The sequence below is a fragment of the Lampetra planeri genome, chromosome 39 (genome assembly GCF_965212315.1).
Source record: "Lampetra planeri chromosome 39, kcLamPlan1.2.h2, whole genome shotgun sequence".
NCBI lineage: Eukaryota > Metazoa > Chordata > Hyperoartia > Petromyzontiformes > Petromyzontidae > Lampetra > Lampetra planeri.
Genome location: NC_136145.1, coordinates 7,658,646 through 7,674,377, shown reverse-complemented (window position 1 = coordinate 7,674,377; position 15,732 = coordinate 7,658,646). Strand labels below are relative to the sequence as shown.

General features: G+C 54.5%; 1 protein-coding gene across 2 annotated transcripts in view; it reads right to left on the bottom strand.

The window, feature by feature from the left end:
* LOC144731575 (homer protein homolog 1-like) overlaps positions 1 to 14,520 on the bottom strand; it is a 30,081-nt gene extending 15,561 nt beyond the window's left edge. For both annotated transcript variants that reach the window (XM_078612725.1, XM_078612726.1), the window contains exons 1-5: positions 14,369 to 14,520; positions 10,759 to 10,915; positions 6,708 to 6,839; positions 3,250 to 3,342; positions 2,287 to 2,414 (exon numbers count right to left, since the gene is read on the bottom strand). In XM_078612725.1, coding sequence (XP_078468851.1) covers positions 2,287 to 2,414; positions 3,250 to 3,342; positions 6,708 to 6,839; positions 10,759 to 10,915; positions 14,369 to 14,373 — 515 coding nt within the window. In that variant the 5' untranslated portion in view covers positions 14,374 to 14,520. The remainder of the gene's footprint in view (positions 1 to 2,286; positions 2,415 to 3,249; positions 3,343 to 6,707; positions 6,840 to 10,758; positions 10,916 to 14,368) is intronic.
* Between the last annotated feature and the right edge of the window lie 1,212 nt (positions 14,521 to 15,732).

Below are 15,732 nucleotides of genomic sequence, written 5' to 3'. Positions count from 1 at the left end.
GGGCAACCCGCGGCTCCGGCACCGCATGCGAATCTCTCTGATTGCTTCGTGACATACCGCGTGTGTCTATTCGCGTTGCGGCTCTCGAAACGTTTTGAGTTTTGTAGCGAATTCGAAAAAAATGTCTCCTCTTGTTACTTTGGTTGCCGACCGCTGACCTATCCACTGCCGGATGAAGGTTTTTCGAAAGCGTCGCCATCTCTCGTATTGTATCATGATGACGAGGACGACGCTTGTTCACCCCCGGAGTCTCACGACTGTTTCACAGGAGGGTCCTGCCCAGTTGTGCGCAGTCGGGGGCGATGATTGCGATGTCGATTCCAAAGGAGCCGATTTCATCGCTGCGTCTCTGTGCTGGAGGTGCCGCTCTCTGGCTGCTACTCCATCCTCAGTCTCGACCACTGTTGTTCACGATTGAGCAAATTTTTTGTCTTAATGTTTACAACAACAAATATTTTACCAAACGCAGAAATAAATATTTGAAATTGAAAAAAGTTGACATTGAAAAGAGGCCAAATTCAGAATCGTTACTGATACAGGGCTAGTGCCTAAAACGTTAGCCCATTGTTCGTGTTTATATTTATATATTTTAATGTTGTAAGGAAGTATGCATGTTGAACTTCTTTCGCACCGTACGTAACCAACCGTGCTAATCGGAGGTGCGGCGTCGGCGATCGTCGATTCTTGTCTTGGTGGCGCCTCGTGCACCACCACAGCCCCTCACCCTCCTCCTCCTCCATCTCACGAGACGGGGGAGGGTGGGGGGCGCTCAGACTCGGTGAGACTTTGCCGGATGAGTAAATAACTACGATGATTACGACGACGATTATTTTGACGAAGGTCTTATTCCGTGGGGCGACGGGGTGGGGGGGGGGGTCAACCCCGCCCGTCGCTCTGCGTGGGCTCACGTTGCTTCTGAAGGTCGCGTTTGATTTGCCAAAGGTCAGGGGGTTGTGCTTGAGCTCCCCTCCCCTTTCTTCTCCTTGCTTGGACGCAAGCCTCGGCATTCAACGCGCGGAACAAAAGGGAGTCGTGTTACTCGGGGGAGGCCCTCTCGTACGTCGGGCGAACCCGGGGCCAGCGACACCGAGGTGGCCCTGGGGCCGCTGCGTAGCCGGAGGCCGCCGCAGGCGGAGCGAGGGGCGGGCGTCTGACGCCGCCAGAGTCCGCCGCCCGTTGTGGCATCGGCGGAGACGGATGGAACGCGGCCGCCTCCGTTGAACGTGGCAGAGCGCCAGAGGTCGCAAACGGGGTTTGATTCCTTACCCGTACCCGGCCGCACCAGGGTCGCAAACGGGTACCCGTACCCGGCCGTACCCGTACCCTACCCGTACCCGGGTACGGGTATCGGGTACCCGATTGCGACCTCTGGGATGAAGCCATGTTGCAGGCGCGGGTGGGTTGATTCTAGGAACTTGAATTGTGAGAAGAGACAAGACGTTGGGAAATGAGTGACAGACGGTTACTCACCAGTGACTCACGGCCTACCCGTACCCGTACCCGGCCGCACCAGGGTCGCAAATGGGTACCCGTACCCGTACCTAGCTGGGTACGGGTAGCCGGGTATTGGGCAGGGTATCGGGTACCCCGTTGCGACCTCTGCGGAGCGCCGCTGAAAGCGCCCGTTACTCACTTCCACCCTGGGGCCGCCCGCCCTCCCGACCGCTGTAACTTGTTGACGTCCTCCATATTGCGACACGAACTACTTTGTGCCGTTCATGTCACCTCGCCTCGCCGCCGCTTTCAGCCGTCTTCCAGATGCGGCGGCTGTTGCCGAGTCGAGACCCGACCTGCGGGGTCCGCCCTCGCAGGATCCAGCAACCAGCCAGCTTTGTGACCCTCCCCTCGTCCGCATCGCTCCGTCACATGCGGGACACCCCGCGGCAGCTCCGTAAGATCTTTCATTTTTCGCGACGCCACGCGTCCGTCCGTCGCTGACTGCAGGGGGATTCGGACACCGGATCCCTACCGCGATGGACCGCTTGTACCTCTTTTCCACTGTGGCACGCCCGACCCGAGCCAGCATGGAGTCCCCACTGCGCGCGTGGCTTTACCGCTGGCTCCTTGCTGTGCCCAGCCGGAGCCAAACTCTGATTCGCCGGCCTCACGCACAAGGCATCTGACTCGGGGGGCCAAGCAGGGCCAGGCGCGGGGCTAACGGCGCGAAGTCGGCGGCATGGACCGGCTCGGCACACACCCGACGCAATGGAAACAGAGCCGACGGGCGCGAGGTCGCGAGGTCGCGAGGTCACCGCGCACGCCCCCGGACACGCCGGATCTGGGTACCTGTGCGGGGGCGGTCTCCTGCCCGTCGACTCGCTCTCGGGCAGCGCCACCTGGCCCGGGAGGGCTCCAAACGTCTCGTCGGGCACGGGAGGTCGCGCCGATCGCCTGGACTGGCCTCGTCGCAGGCCCTGAGGGCAGAAAGAGAGAGCGGCCGAGCGAAAACGGTGCGGACGAGAATAAAAACCTGGCCGTGCGGATGCGCGTTTTTCGTCCTTGGAAATAATGAATTGGCGATAGCGGCGGGCAGCGCTCGCGGTTGGCGCGCAGGAAGCGGAGCGTCTCCCGTGTGGCGACGAGATCACGGCACTCGGAGGAGGCGGCTATGGTGGCCGAGCCAGGTGCTCTTGGCGCCAGTTTGTATCTCTCCGTTTTTAGGCAACACCTTTGGTCAATTTGGTCATTTATATACAGGGCAAGTCCTCGACAACAGCACAACCGGCCACTGAAGTTCGGTCCATATTGAAATCATCGTTACGAGAGTTACCGTGGCCACTGTTACACACTAACGTGCAGGCAAACGGACGGACTGACTGAGCTCGTGCATACACACGTTCAACCTTCGTTGGAAAGCTTTAAAAAGAGGAAAATCCGAATTATTTGATGAACAGAATTGTTCTGTTTCGATTTAAAGCTTTCGTGACTGCAGGGATTCATCTTCTTGGTTCTTTCGGTAAAGTCACGTAGAAGGGAAGTAATAAAATAATAAATAATTTTGTCAAGGCGCCCTTTTCCCCCCTTCCAACCCAGCTTATATATATGCTCCAAGCATGGTGCTGTTTCATTCAGACGCTGTCACCTCGACAGACCTGGTTTTCACCTGAAGACGGCTGCTTGCGTTGTGGCCGAAACGTCGTGAGAATTATTTTATTATGTTTTATTTTTATTATTTTATTATTTCCCTTCTACGTGACTTTACCGAACGAACCAAGAAGAATAATTGTCCTGTGTTTGTATGCTTCTCACCTGGGCGGCCGCGATGGCGATGTCGGGGCTGCTGTGGGGTTTGTATTTTGTCCTCAGCAACGCTGCCTTCACTTCCTCGAATTTGTCCGCAAACTGGGAACGCGGAAAGTGGCAGCAGCAGCAGCTGTTTGAGATCGCAACGGTGCGGCGGGGAGCGGCGCGTGTGAAGGGGCGAGTTAAAGGCGCGTGCGTGCGTGTAGGGAGTGGTAGTGTAGCGGTTAGGACGCTGCACTATGAACCCGGCGACCCGAGTTTGATTCCTGCTCCCGGCCAGTACCAGCGACGATTATCTGAAGCGGTCCTGAGCCTCTCCTAGGTGAACTCAACCCCAAATTAGTACCTGGTGCGGTGTGTTAACATCGCCACTGGGGAGACAAAGGCGGCCGGGCGTGGTGTTGGCCACCGACCCTCTCATGTGCCGTGCTGGCCTACATAGGTGCTCGCTAACGGCACTTTCCCCAAAAGACTGTTAAGCTATATGGAGGATCTTTGTCTTTGTGTGTGCGTGTTAATGACCCAACTTCACAAGTGTGGCTCAACGCGAAATAGGAAATATAATTTTTGGGTGAATTCAATTAATTAAAGTTTTAAAAAATGTAAATACCTTAATATATATAGGACCGCAAAGCTTGGGCGGGGGTGGGGGGGAGGGAGGGGAATTTGACTCCAAATCAGCTCACTTATAAAAAAAATTACATTTGACTTTTCCCACGATTCTATCCCATTTGTGGTCTCAGCGCACATCGCGAGACGAAGAATCCGTTCGGATCCCTCGCAGAGCGGCGCAAACCCTCTGTGTGTGAGAACTGTCCACGGAAGTGGACACCACAGAGCCACCTCTGAGACTCCTTACAGTGACCTCTGGTCCACAAAGTCGAGGGACGGCGCTTTCCCACCAACCCACGCCACTGAGAGACGTCCATCTCATTCTTGCATCCCACTGGGATTTTGCATCCCACTGGGATTTTGCATCCCACTGGGATTTTGCATCCCACTGGGATTTTGCATCCCACTGGGATTTTGCATCCCACTGGGATTTTTGCACACAGCGTTGGTGTACGGTGCTTTTTCTGCAATATTTTGCTGTCTTTTCTTGGATTTTCTGTTTGCGCATATTCACTTTAAGATGTTTTCTTGTTCATGTTTTTGTTTTTTGTTTGTTGCGGTTGCACCCGATTCAAGAGCCGAATGGCTCACAGGGCTATACCTAATAAATGAACTTGAACTTGATTCTCCGAGCTGGATTTTAGCCACGTTAAGTGCAGAAACACATTTAATTCGTGGCCGTTACTAATTAAACTGTTTGAAACGGATTATTTTACCAGGTAAAGCCCACTGAGCTGCGTTAGCTCTATTTCAGAAGCTACCTGGCCACAACTGATATCTCGACGAAGCGGCTCATCACGTTGAAATTTTGAGCAGCCAAATACTCCAAACGTGTGTTTTTAAATGTGGAGGGAAAAAGCCGAGGAACGAGGGACAGAAACGTGCCGGCTCCAAATATACAGCAGCAGGCGTCAGGTTCGGGTTCGAACCCACGACCTGCTTTATACCAGGCGAGGTAGTTAACATCTCCTAGCCACCGTGGCGCCACCACCACCACTACCACTACCGCCACCCCAGGTGTGGTCAATACGAGTAATTGAATGGCTAATTGAGCGCATGGTTCCCGCATTACCTGCATCGACTCAGCCGCACCGCTGCTGTTGTGCACGCGCAGGGAAAGGCTGCGCCCTCGGGGTATAGCGAGAATCGATGGCGCTGGTTCGTCCCTCCGTTCATTTGGTTGCGCGTGCCATGTCACAGTCGCTCAGAAATGTGGCCCTGCTATCGGACGCGGTTCCAATGTACGTATGTACCTTGGACTTCTTTCGCACCGTACGTAGCCGAACCGTGCTAATCGGAGGCGCGGGGGAAGGACAACAAACTAAACACAAAAAGCAGCAGTTCTAAAGGGAAAAGTTTTCAGTCTAAATGATTTCAAAATGCATCGGTCCATTGGCTTCCTAATATTGGTGGTGGGAAGGGCGTTCAAGACGGCGGCGACCGTCTTCGTTCGATGGCTCGCCAAAAGCCGCTGCGAGGATGAGCCGAGTTCGCGTGATGATGGTGAACGCTCCATGATGAGGTCAGCGCGGTATTGTGGTCCACGTGACACAGCAAGCGGTGACTCAGGCCGCCTGTGTCGATGGGATTTCTGAAGGTGCTTTCACGTCACCGGTCGATGAATGTTTCAATGGCAGTGCCCCCCGCGGTGCATGACAGACGTGTAGAGATTTCGATTTGAAGCTTTCGTGACTGCAGGGATTCATCTTCTTGGTTCTTTCGGTAAAGTCACGTAGAAGGGAAATATAAAATAATAAAAAATACAACAATGTATTATATTATTTTATGTTTTATTTTAATTATTTTATTATTTCCCTTCTACGTGACTTTACCGAAAGAACCAAGAAGAATACGTGTAGAGATTACACGACCCTGCCCAACGCTGCCGCCGATGACCCCAAGTCATCCGGAATGCACCCGAGCTGGTCAGATCTCGGAAGCTAAGCAGGGTTTTTTTTTTACCTGGATAAGCGTTTGCATGGGCAGCCGCCGTGCATAGAACTACTGGGCATACGTGAAAAAGAGCTTTGTAGCTCATCGGATTCCTCCGAGTGTAAATAAATATTCTGATTCTGAAAAGAGAGAACGGAGAGTGTCTCCTTCACGAAGCTGTTTGTCCGCGTATCGATGACGTCATATCTGATGTGGGCCTTGCTGGGGTTCTCGACTGGGGCTGGTAGAGCGACTCCATTCAGCCGTGACAAACGCGCCTCCGGTTATCACGGTTGGCTACGTACGGTGCGAAAGAAGTTCAACATGCACACGTACAACTTCACGACGCCCTTCGCAAGACGCAAAACGTGTGTGTGCCGGCACTTTCACAACGCTGGCGTGTCCCTCCACTGTGCGATGTCTCCGCAGAGGGGAACCGCCAGGGCTGCAGGACGGATCGGGCTCGTAGCAGAAGCACTCTCGACATTACAGTTCGACCGCTGGATAGATCATAAGAGGATGATGACGACGACGATGATGATAATGATGACGATGATGATGACGATGATGACAATGATGACGATGATGACGACGATGATAATGACGACGATGATAATGACGACGATGATATTGACGACAATGATAATGACGACGACGATGATGATGACGATGATAATGACAATGATAATGACGAGGATGATGACGATGATAATAACGACGATGATATTGACGACGATGATAATGACGATAATAACGACGATAATGACGGCGATGATAATGACGACGATGATAATGACGACGATGATATTGACGATGATATTGACAACAATGATAATGACGATGATAATGACGACGATGATAATGACGACGATGATCCCCGTGTGTGCGTGCGTGTCTCTCAAGCCGCGAGTCACCGCCACCTGCTCCAGGAGCTGCTCGGAGCCGAAGCCCAGGCCATAGACGGTGTTGGCTCGCCCGTCCACCCACTGGCCAAACTTGTGCGACGTCTTGGTGAAGCTCATGCCGGGCGCCACGGCGCTGTTCACCACCACCTGCAGTGGAACAAACAAAGACAAGGATCCCCCGTATAATCTTACAACGCTGTTGGGACAAGTGCTGTTAGCGAGCACCTATGAAGGCCGCAATGGCACACGAGGGGGTGGGTGGCCACTTGGTAATCAATTGAGGCCGAGTCGACCTTGGGGAGTCCCAGGTAGCGGTTCAGATAATCGTCGCCGGTGTTGACCGTGAGCGGGAATCGAACTCGGGTCGCCTTGTCCGTAGCGCAGCGCGCGAACCGCGGGTAGGTGCCGACGCGCGTTCGGTTCGTTAACGAGAGTTAGCGACGACGATCGTCATCGTCGTCGTCAACTCAGTGGTTTTGTGTCGTTTGTGTTTATATTGGATGCCGACGGTGAGCGGACGGATAATCACCGAGCGCGGCGAGGACTCGGACCGCTGCCGACCGGAGCCCGAAGCCGGACGACGGAACGCACAAAGATGAACTTGAGAGTGCGAGGGAACACGCGGACCAGAGGTAATTCCGTTGCGTCGTTAAGAGGGATTAGAGACAGCCGTGCACTGCTGCTGCAACACCGAGCAGCATGGTAATTGGCCCTATACGAAGAGAAAAATATTGACTTGAGTTCACCGATTGGCTGACCTTGTAATATTTGGGTGGACAAATTGAACGCCCCCCGGGCCAACGGTGAACAACTGAGAGTGGCTGACACGCGGTGAGAATGACCGAGCGTGACTAATTGACTTCCGCACGCCGAGAATTAACTAAAGACTCCACGGGCTGTTGTTAAATCATGCCGACTCAATCAACGCGGCCGGGGACGGGGTCATCGCTCGTGCCGCGAGTTCATCTTCCGGCGACCGGAGCCGCGCGACGCGACGCTAACTTTGTTACTCCTCGCAACGACGCCACCACCACCCCCCCTCTCTCTCACCCTGCCGCTTGCCCCCCTTACCGCGCCCCCGTGAGCCATCAAACGAAAATCGCGATTGCTTCCGTTCCATTTTTCGGAGTTCGCTGCTTGTGTGACGGGGCGATGGTCTCGTCGGTGATTACCGCGATCGCGTGCCGGGTCCTTTTTTTTTCATTTCCACTCGCGAAGCTCGTGTGGGCGGATCTGCTGTGAGGCGTGTGGATTTGACTCAAACGCGGACCGTGGGTTTTGAGGTGGAGATTAAATCCCGGAGATTCTGTAATTGGGCCGGTGTCTCCGGCGCTCACTTCGGGTTGTGTTCGGTGTTCGCCCAAAATCCGTCGCCGTCCCTCCGAGCAGGCGCTGAAGTCCAAATCTACAAGGCCCTTGGCCGTGCTCGACAACGATTGACGTAATTCACAGCGGCGGTTTGGACGGTTTCTGAGACGTAAAAGGTGCTGCAGTTACCTCCGCTAAAGCCGTCGAGGATGATGGGCCGCAAAGGGGGCCTTGACGTGGCACCGAATTAAACAGCAAGAGGCTGCTGGAGGTGGACACATACAGGTGGTCTCTGGGCTGCGTAGAGTCGGGAAAAGCCTCTCGTTATGAACAAGTTGCTCTGTAATGAGAGCGTACATGGCACTTCGCCATTTGTATTAAATGCACATGGACTGCAGCAGGTGTAGCTGGCACTCTACTACATACAGTTGGCTTTAGTCCACAATAATAATCAGGCTAACTGTTCACCTGCTACAAATACATGTAAATGTAAAGCAGATTAGCAGTTCAGGCAATGGTCCTTCTTCTTAAGAGCAGGGGCTAAACCTACCACGGTACACGTGCGCATGCTGAACTTCTTTCGCACCGTACGTAACCAACCGTGCTCATCGGAGGCGCGTTTGGCACGGTTCGAACGGAGTCGCTCGACCAGCCCCATTCAATATGCAGTCGAGAACCCAGCAAGGCCCACATCAGCTATGACGTTATCGATATATGTGGACAAACAGCTTCGTGAAGGAGACACTGTCCGCTTCTCTATTTTAAGAATCAGAATATTTATTTACACTGGAGGGGTCCCAATGAGCTCTCAAGGACAACAACAACAACGAAAACAACAAATGACCCGTTCCAGGGGCGGTTTCTTCATTAGGGCGATTGGGCGACGCACCACCAATGTGTGAAAGGGACTTTTTCAATCACATTAACAATCTCATTCAACCACAGAGCTATGCTAGCCGTCACTGTGCCTCTGGATATAGTCCAATCAGCGTCATGTCACGTTCTGTGGAGTACCGCCTCTTTTTGGGCGATTTCACTACGGCTGAGAATCGCCCCGTGTGGCCCCATAGACTTACATTCAAAGATGTTTTTTTTCGAAGGGCGGGCGCTGCAATGCATTCTCTATGGCTTCCGGGAGGGCTCGCACTAACGTGCTTACGTCATCATACGTAAGCACGTTTCAGTCAACAAAATTATTTGTCGCCACCTAGTGGAATCTTTAATAAAAGAAACTGAGTGGATTGTATTAATAGTGAGTATAGAAACAAACAAGATGTATTGTAAGAGTCACTTTATTTTTCATTAATATTAAAGAAGTGAAGTTGCCTTTACATGCTTAAGCTGTTAATTTATCCATTGCATGGGTGGACCTTATCCTTATCAATCATCCAGACATTTGCCCCCCCTGAGAGATTTTGCAGGAGCCGCCACTGACCCGTTCACTTGCAGAAGCGGCGTGAGCCGTGATAGCGGCGAGGTGCGTTCAGGGCGGGCTCGGTCGCCACTGCTGGTGGAGAGTCCCCGCAGCATTCGCCCGGTGTGCGTGGGTATGCATGCGTGTGTGTGTGTGGGTGTCCGTGTGCGTGCGCGTGTGCGTGCGTGCGCGTGTGTGTGTATGTGCGTGCGCGTGTGTGTGTGTACGTGTCTGTGTGTCGTGCGTGTGTGTGTGCACGTGTGCGTCGCACGCGTGTGTGTGTGTGTGCGTGCGTGTGCGCGTGTGTGTACGTGTGTATGTGTCGTACGTGTGTGCATGCACGCTCGTGTGCGTGTGTGTGTACGTGTCTGTGCGTCGCACGCGTGTGTGTGAGCGTGTGTGTGCGCGTGTGTGTGTGTGTCGCACGCGCATGCGTGTGTTTTGCACAAGAGCCATTTTAAGCCTGGCGGATGGCTCCGTCTTTGGCGGAGCCGAGTGGAAAAATCGGCTCGCGCGGGAGGCGCCCTGGCGGCCGGCAGTGCGAGCCGGCCGGCCACCTCTATCAACGTGCGGTTTACAGCCAAAGTACACACACACGCACGCAAGCGCACGCAAGCGTACACACACACACACGCAAGCAAGCGTGTATGTGTGTGTGTACTTTGGCACTCCGCGAGACGTGGGCCCTCAGAGCCAAGTTCCCAGGGATGCGGGGAGCCAAGGTGGTCGTTAGCGGGGTGTGGGAAGGGTCGTCACCTCTGCGGTGCACAACGACCGCAGGACGTATCGAGGCAAGGGAGAAGAGTGTCTCAAGGTAGCAGGGGAGGGGATCAACTGCGTTGTGCGCGCTTTGCCTCGAGTGGCGCTATCGTAACTACAATGCAACTGACAAAATCCAGGACTCTTAAATGTCCATAAAAGACTTTCAGCTTCAAACAACATGGAAAAAAGTACGAGTGCACAGCACACAGCCTCTATGCACGTGCAAAAACGCCATCAGCACTTCTTGAAGAAGTGCATCACTAATGCTGCTGCTGTTAAGTTGAACGGGTTAGCAAAAACATATTTTGATGGTGACCTAAGACAAAAGGAGCACAATGAACTTCTTTATGAAATGCTGATGTGTCTTTATATAATGCACAAAGGCTGCGTGCTCTTTGCCCATTTCTGTGTTGTTTGAGACTCATGGATTTCCGGGCCTGCTCTAGTTTTTGTTTTTAAGATGGGTCTTTAATGTGATGCACAGGTTTGATTATTGCCGGCAGACTTACAGGCTTCCCAGGATGGGCAACCCCAACAGGAGGGCAATCCTGGACGGGTTGGCAACCCTGGGGAGGTCCTTACCCTGGGCCCTTCCACGGCGACGATCCTGAAGCTGTTCCTGGCCGCGTGGTGGTAGTAGGCCACCACGATGGCCTGCTTGCTCACGGGCATCCAGGCCTTCTTGGTGGCCGGGTCTATCTGGAACACGTGGGCCCTGGTGGTGTACACCGGCTGTTCCCTGCGGACGCACACACGGTCGGCCGGTCATCTTTAGCGCGCGCGGCCGCAATCGGGTGCGACGGTTCCAAGCTGTTGGAACACAGGAGACACAATTTGAGCAATTCACTCTTTCGTTGATACGGCGAGCGCCGCCTGTGACCAACTCTCCCGGCGTGCGCCCAAACTCGTCCGAAGCTAAGCAGGCTTGAGCCTGGAGAGCGCTTGGGTGGGCGACCAGTGCCGCCATGCATGAGAGGCAGGTGCAATAGGCGTTGTGGGCAGCAGAGTTCAGTGCAGAAAAATACAAAAAATTGTTCTGCGCTCCTCCGCCTTCGCCATCGCCAGCCCGCATTGACCAACGTGGTGAAGTATGGGCAAACATACCCTTTGGGCCATAAATGCGTGAGGTGGGGGTGGGGGTCGGTGGCACACATCCAGCAGCAGATCGACAAACAGGCTGTGCATGTACAGCAAGTGCTGCTTAAAGCAACGGCACAGCACGAATCCCATCCAGCAGACGAGCGGCAACTCCTTCCCACAGTGCGGCCGATGATTCCGCTCAAGGGCCGGGCCTCTCGTCCCACAGGCGCGCAAGGAAACGCTGCTGCTGCTGCTCGCTGTTTTGCGCGGCCATCGTCGTCCGCGCTGGACAGCCCAAGAAGTGCTGCTTCGAGATGGAAAGGGCAGCGGCGTGCGAGGTGGAGACATCTCACGCTGACTGTTGAGAAAAGTACGTGGGCATGGGGAGGTCACGTCGCTCGAAGGGTTGGTGGTCGGTGGCTGAGACGGGCGACGGAGCGGCATTTCCCCTGCTGCGTTGATCTCGCCTGATGACGGTTGCTTGCGTTGCGATCGAAACGTCGCGGTCTATTATTTTCTACCTACGTGACTTTAACGAAAGAACCAAAGAGCATGAGTCTACTTGTGGCTGGGGGAAATAAAGACCCCGACCGGCACAGAGCACCGTGCGGTGCCACAGAGAGTGGCAAAGCCTCTAAGCCGCAGGGGTACGGGGGCACCGGCCGAGGTTCGTTATCGGAAGCGTGGCTTTCCCGACGCAGGGCCTCACCACGGGGACATGACCCCCCCAACGCTACCACCACCCCCTCCCCAACGCTACCCCCCCCCCCACCCAACGCAACCACCCCCAAAATCTCCCCCAACACCACGCAGCCCCTCTCCCCTCCACTGCTGGTCAGGTGCCCAAACTAAAGCTGAGTTGACGCACTGAGCGCCGCCGGCCCCGGGCACCACCGGAGCCGGCACCGCAGCGATCGTTTGAAGGCGCTTTCCCCCTTCCACAAAGAGCAGCGCTGCCGCTCACTCCTGTAAAACAAAACCCCCGGCTCGACGCGGATTTATGACCTCGCGGTTCCCTAAAATAAAGTAGCCCCCCCCGCCCTCCACCGTCCCCCCCCACCTCTCTCTCTCTATCTCCCACGTCCCGTTCCCCTCCGACCCTTGCTTGGCCACGTTCCCCCGATCGGTGCGGCGCACGCCGGCGCGCAATAAATAGCGGCGAGAGGGGCACGCGCCGTGCGGGGCGGCGGAGTTGTGACGGGGGCGGACACGGATGACAGCAGGCACAGCCGATTCGCGTGCACGCGAGAGGGACGGCAGCGGAGACGTCGGCGATGCCTGGCGGAGGAGGGGAGGCGATTACGAGACCAAAAAGCGAGATGTGCGCATCGCGTGGGACGAGCCAGTATCTCGCCTCCCACACCAGGGGTCTGAAACAAGAGGCGGGAAGCTCGCACCAGAGTTAGGGGGCTCGCAGTCCAACCAGAAACAGCAACAGACATTGCCGCGTCTTGTGAATAAGATTGTGGAGAAGACCGCGAGTCACCGCGCTGCACAGCACAGAGAGAGAGAAAGGTGGCTCTGACAGCAGCAGCAGCAGCAGCTACGGGCTGCTGTCATGTGACCGTGACAGGGGCGACAACACCGCCACCGCCACCACCACCACCACCGCTGCTGTTGTGTCACATGACCGAGACAGGGGCGACAACACCGCCACCACCGCCACCACCACCACCACCACCACCGGCTCGCTGCTGTTGTGTCACATGACCGAGAGAAGGGAGACAGCAGCCGCCCACTACGAGGGACCCCGTGGGACCTTGTGTGAAAAGCATTTTCCACGCGCGCGGCGGTGCGAATTCCTTTTCGAGGGGCACGTGCGTCCGCGCACGCACGCACGCGCTCACGCGCTCACGCACGCACGCGCTCACGCACGCACGCACGCACACACGGCTCACAATCGTTTGGCCTGCCCGCGGCGGCCCCCCGCGAACATGAAGGGCGTTCATGCGGCTCCGTGCGGCCCCAGTGAACACTGCTGCTGCTGCTAAAGCTGCTGCACCTGTTGCACCTGTGGTACTTAATCAAACTAACAAAAAAAGATGTTTTACCACGTAAACCCACCGAGCTACGCAGCTCTTTTTCAGAGGCGACCTGGCCACAAATGATAGCTCAACGAAGTGGCTTATCACATCGAGATTTATAGCGGCCAAATACACTAAACGCCGTGATGTTGATTCTAAATGTGGAGGGAAAAACCGGAGGGCCCGGAGAGAAACCCACGCAAACACAAGGAGAGAGAGACATGCAAACTCCAAATATACAGGAATCAGGTTCGGGTTCGAACCCACGACCTGTATACCAGGCGAGGTCGTTAACATCTCCTAGCCACCGTGGCGCCTGCGTGCACCAAGCCTGTGGTACAAAAGCGTCGCAGCTGTGGAGCTCACCAATGGCGCATCGTGGTGGCTGCGGTTGACCGGCACGGTTCAATTCAGATAGAAACGTGAGCCTCAAACCTCCTCCACGTGACCCCGTCGTGCGTTCTTCTGGAGCATCATGGGTAGCAGCGTTTACGATCGGAACTGTGTTGCGTTTTCTCCAGATATAGATGCGAAAAATGACGTTCAGTCCGTCGGAATTTTTGCTCTCAAGGACAACGTAGCCGAGTGTTCTTAGAAGCCGTTGGTGTTAATGATGATACGGACCCAGCAGCGCTGTGCATCCCTCACTAAAACGTACACTTTAATCGAACAAGACTAATAAAATATATTTAAGTATCACTGACGGTTACTCGCGCTGAATAATTATAACGTGACGTGTAAACAGACAGTTTTAATCTGCAAATATAACCGGGATCATCGCGCTCAATAATTGAAGCCAATGAATGTGACGCTTTGCCAAGCACTGCATTATTATTAAGCGAAACACAGCGCCCTAAGGGGAAGAAGTGTCAAGGATTTTTGAACACGTCTCGTAGACAAAAATAGCTGACCCACATACATCCACAATGCATTTTTTTTATTTCTTTAATCTCCCGTATTATATAAACCTTTCCTCGTAATAAGAGACATAGCCAGTGCATTGTGTGAATGCACACACACACACCTCACACACACACACCTCTCACGCACGCACAGCCACACACGCAGACTCGCGACCGTGAACTTACCCCATGATCGGCGCTCGACGCTCTGGATCCGCGACTCTCAGAATCTCTCTCGGTCGCTGCTCCTCTTCCGTCTGCCCTCCGATCGCACGACGAAGCCTCCTGCGAGGGAAGTCCACGGAGAAGCCGCCAGGGCGCTGGCTGGCGGTGACGGCGGCGGCGGTGGCTATATCGGCTCGGTCGTATTTAGGGAAACATCAGAGGTAGACGGGGGCCACGCTGGCACGGGGATGGGAGGGCTGCTGACAGGAGGGGTGGTGTATGTGGCGTTAGAAAAAAAAAAAGCCGCACGACACGCATCTCTATCGACGGGATTCTTTCTCTCTCCTCTCCCCCTCCTCTCCTCCGGCAGGCGACGGCCGCCCCGAGCCCCAATCTACATCACGAGGCACTTTCCCGCGAGCGTCGCGAATCCTCGGGAGGAATCCGCGGCGCGGCGTCGCGACGAGGAGGAGTTGGCGGTTCCGCAGTTTGCAGGGCGAGCGGCTGCGAAGCGAGCGAGCGGCTCCAGCGTTGGCAGCAAAGTGACTTGGTCACACGTTCTTGCGCCTGGTGTGTGTGTTTTTTTTTAATTGGCGAGCTATTTCGTGACTCGCGATCGCGCGCACACGCGTGTGCGTAATTGCGTGTCACGAGGGTAATAATAGTCGCACAAAGGATGACTTCTAATTCGTGTGTAGTGTATGATTTATTCGTTTTATAACCTGCGCGCACTTATCCGTCTGGGGTCTTAGAATCGGTGACAATGATCACCACAGGACGCTTGCGTGCGGCGTGCGTGCGAATGCACTTTGTGTTTGTTTACGAAGGAGGTGAAGGCAAGAATACGAGTCTGTTACACAAGCAAGGCCTGGGGAAATAACGGACGCAGTACAGTGTGTGTTTGTGTATTTGTTTACGCGTGCTTATTTACATACACAGACACGACCTTTACGATGAAACCAAACCATCACGAAATCTAAATGGGAAACCCGCAAACACAACAACCGTTAAGGAGATGCACACATCATTCATTTAGCGAGGACGCAATATTCATTTCTAGATAATGAAGCTTTCTCCTTACCGCGTAATAACAAGTGATAACAATAATGCCCTTGTACGACTGAACATCTCAGAGTCTCAAGACTCTCTTTCAGGCGGGCGCTGCTACTTTGGGACATTTGGCCAGTTTCGTTGAAGGAGTGGTTTGGCTTCACGTCGGAGAAAATCCGCACGTGATGGATTGATGATTCCACTACAAACACCGCGTCGGTGGCAAAACACGCGGACCGCTCCGAAGAGGAGAGAGATGCGAGCGGGCTACACAGCGTGGCTAATTAAAACGTTCCGAACGAGCATCTTCATCATCATATGTCCCTCCGGCCAGC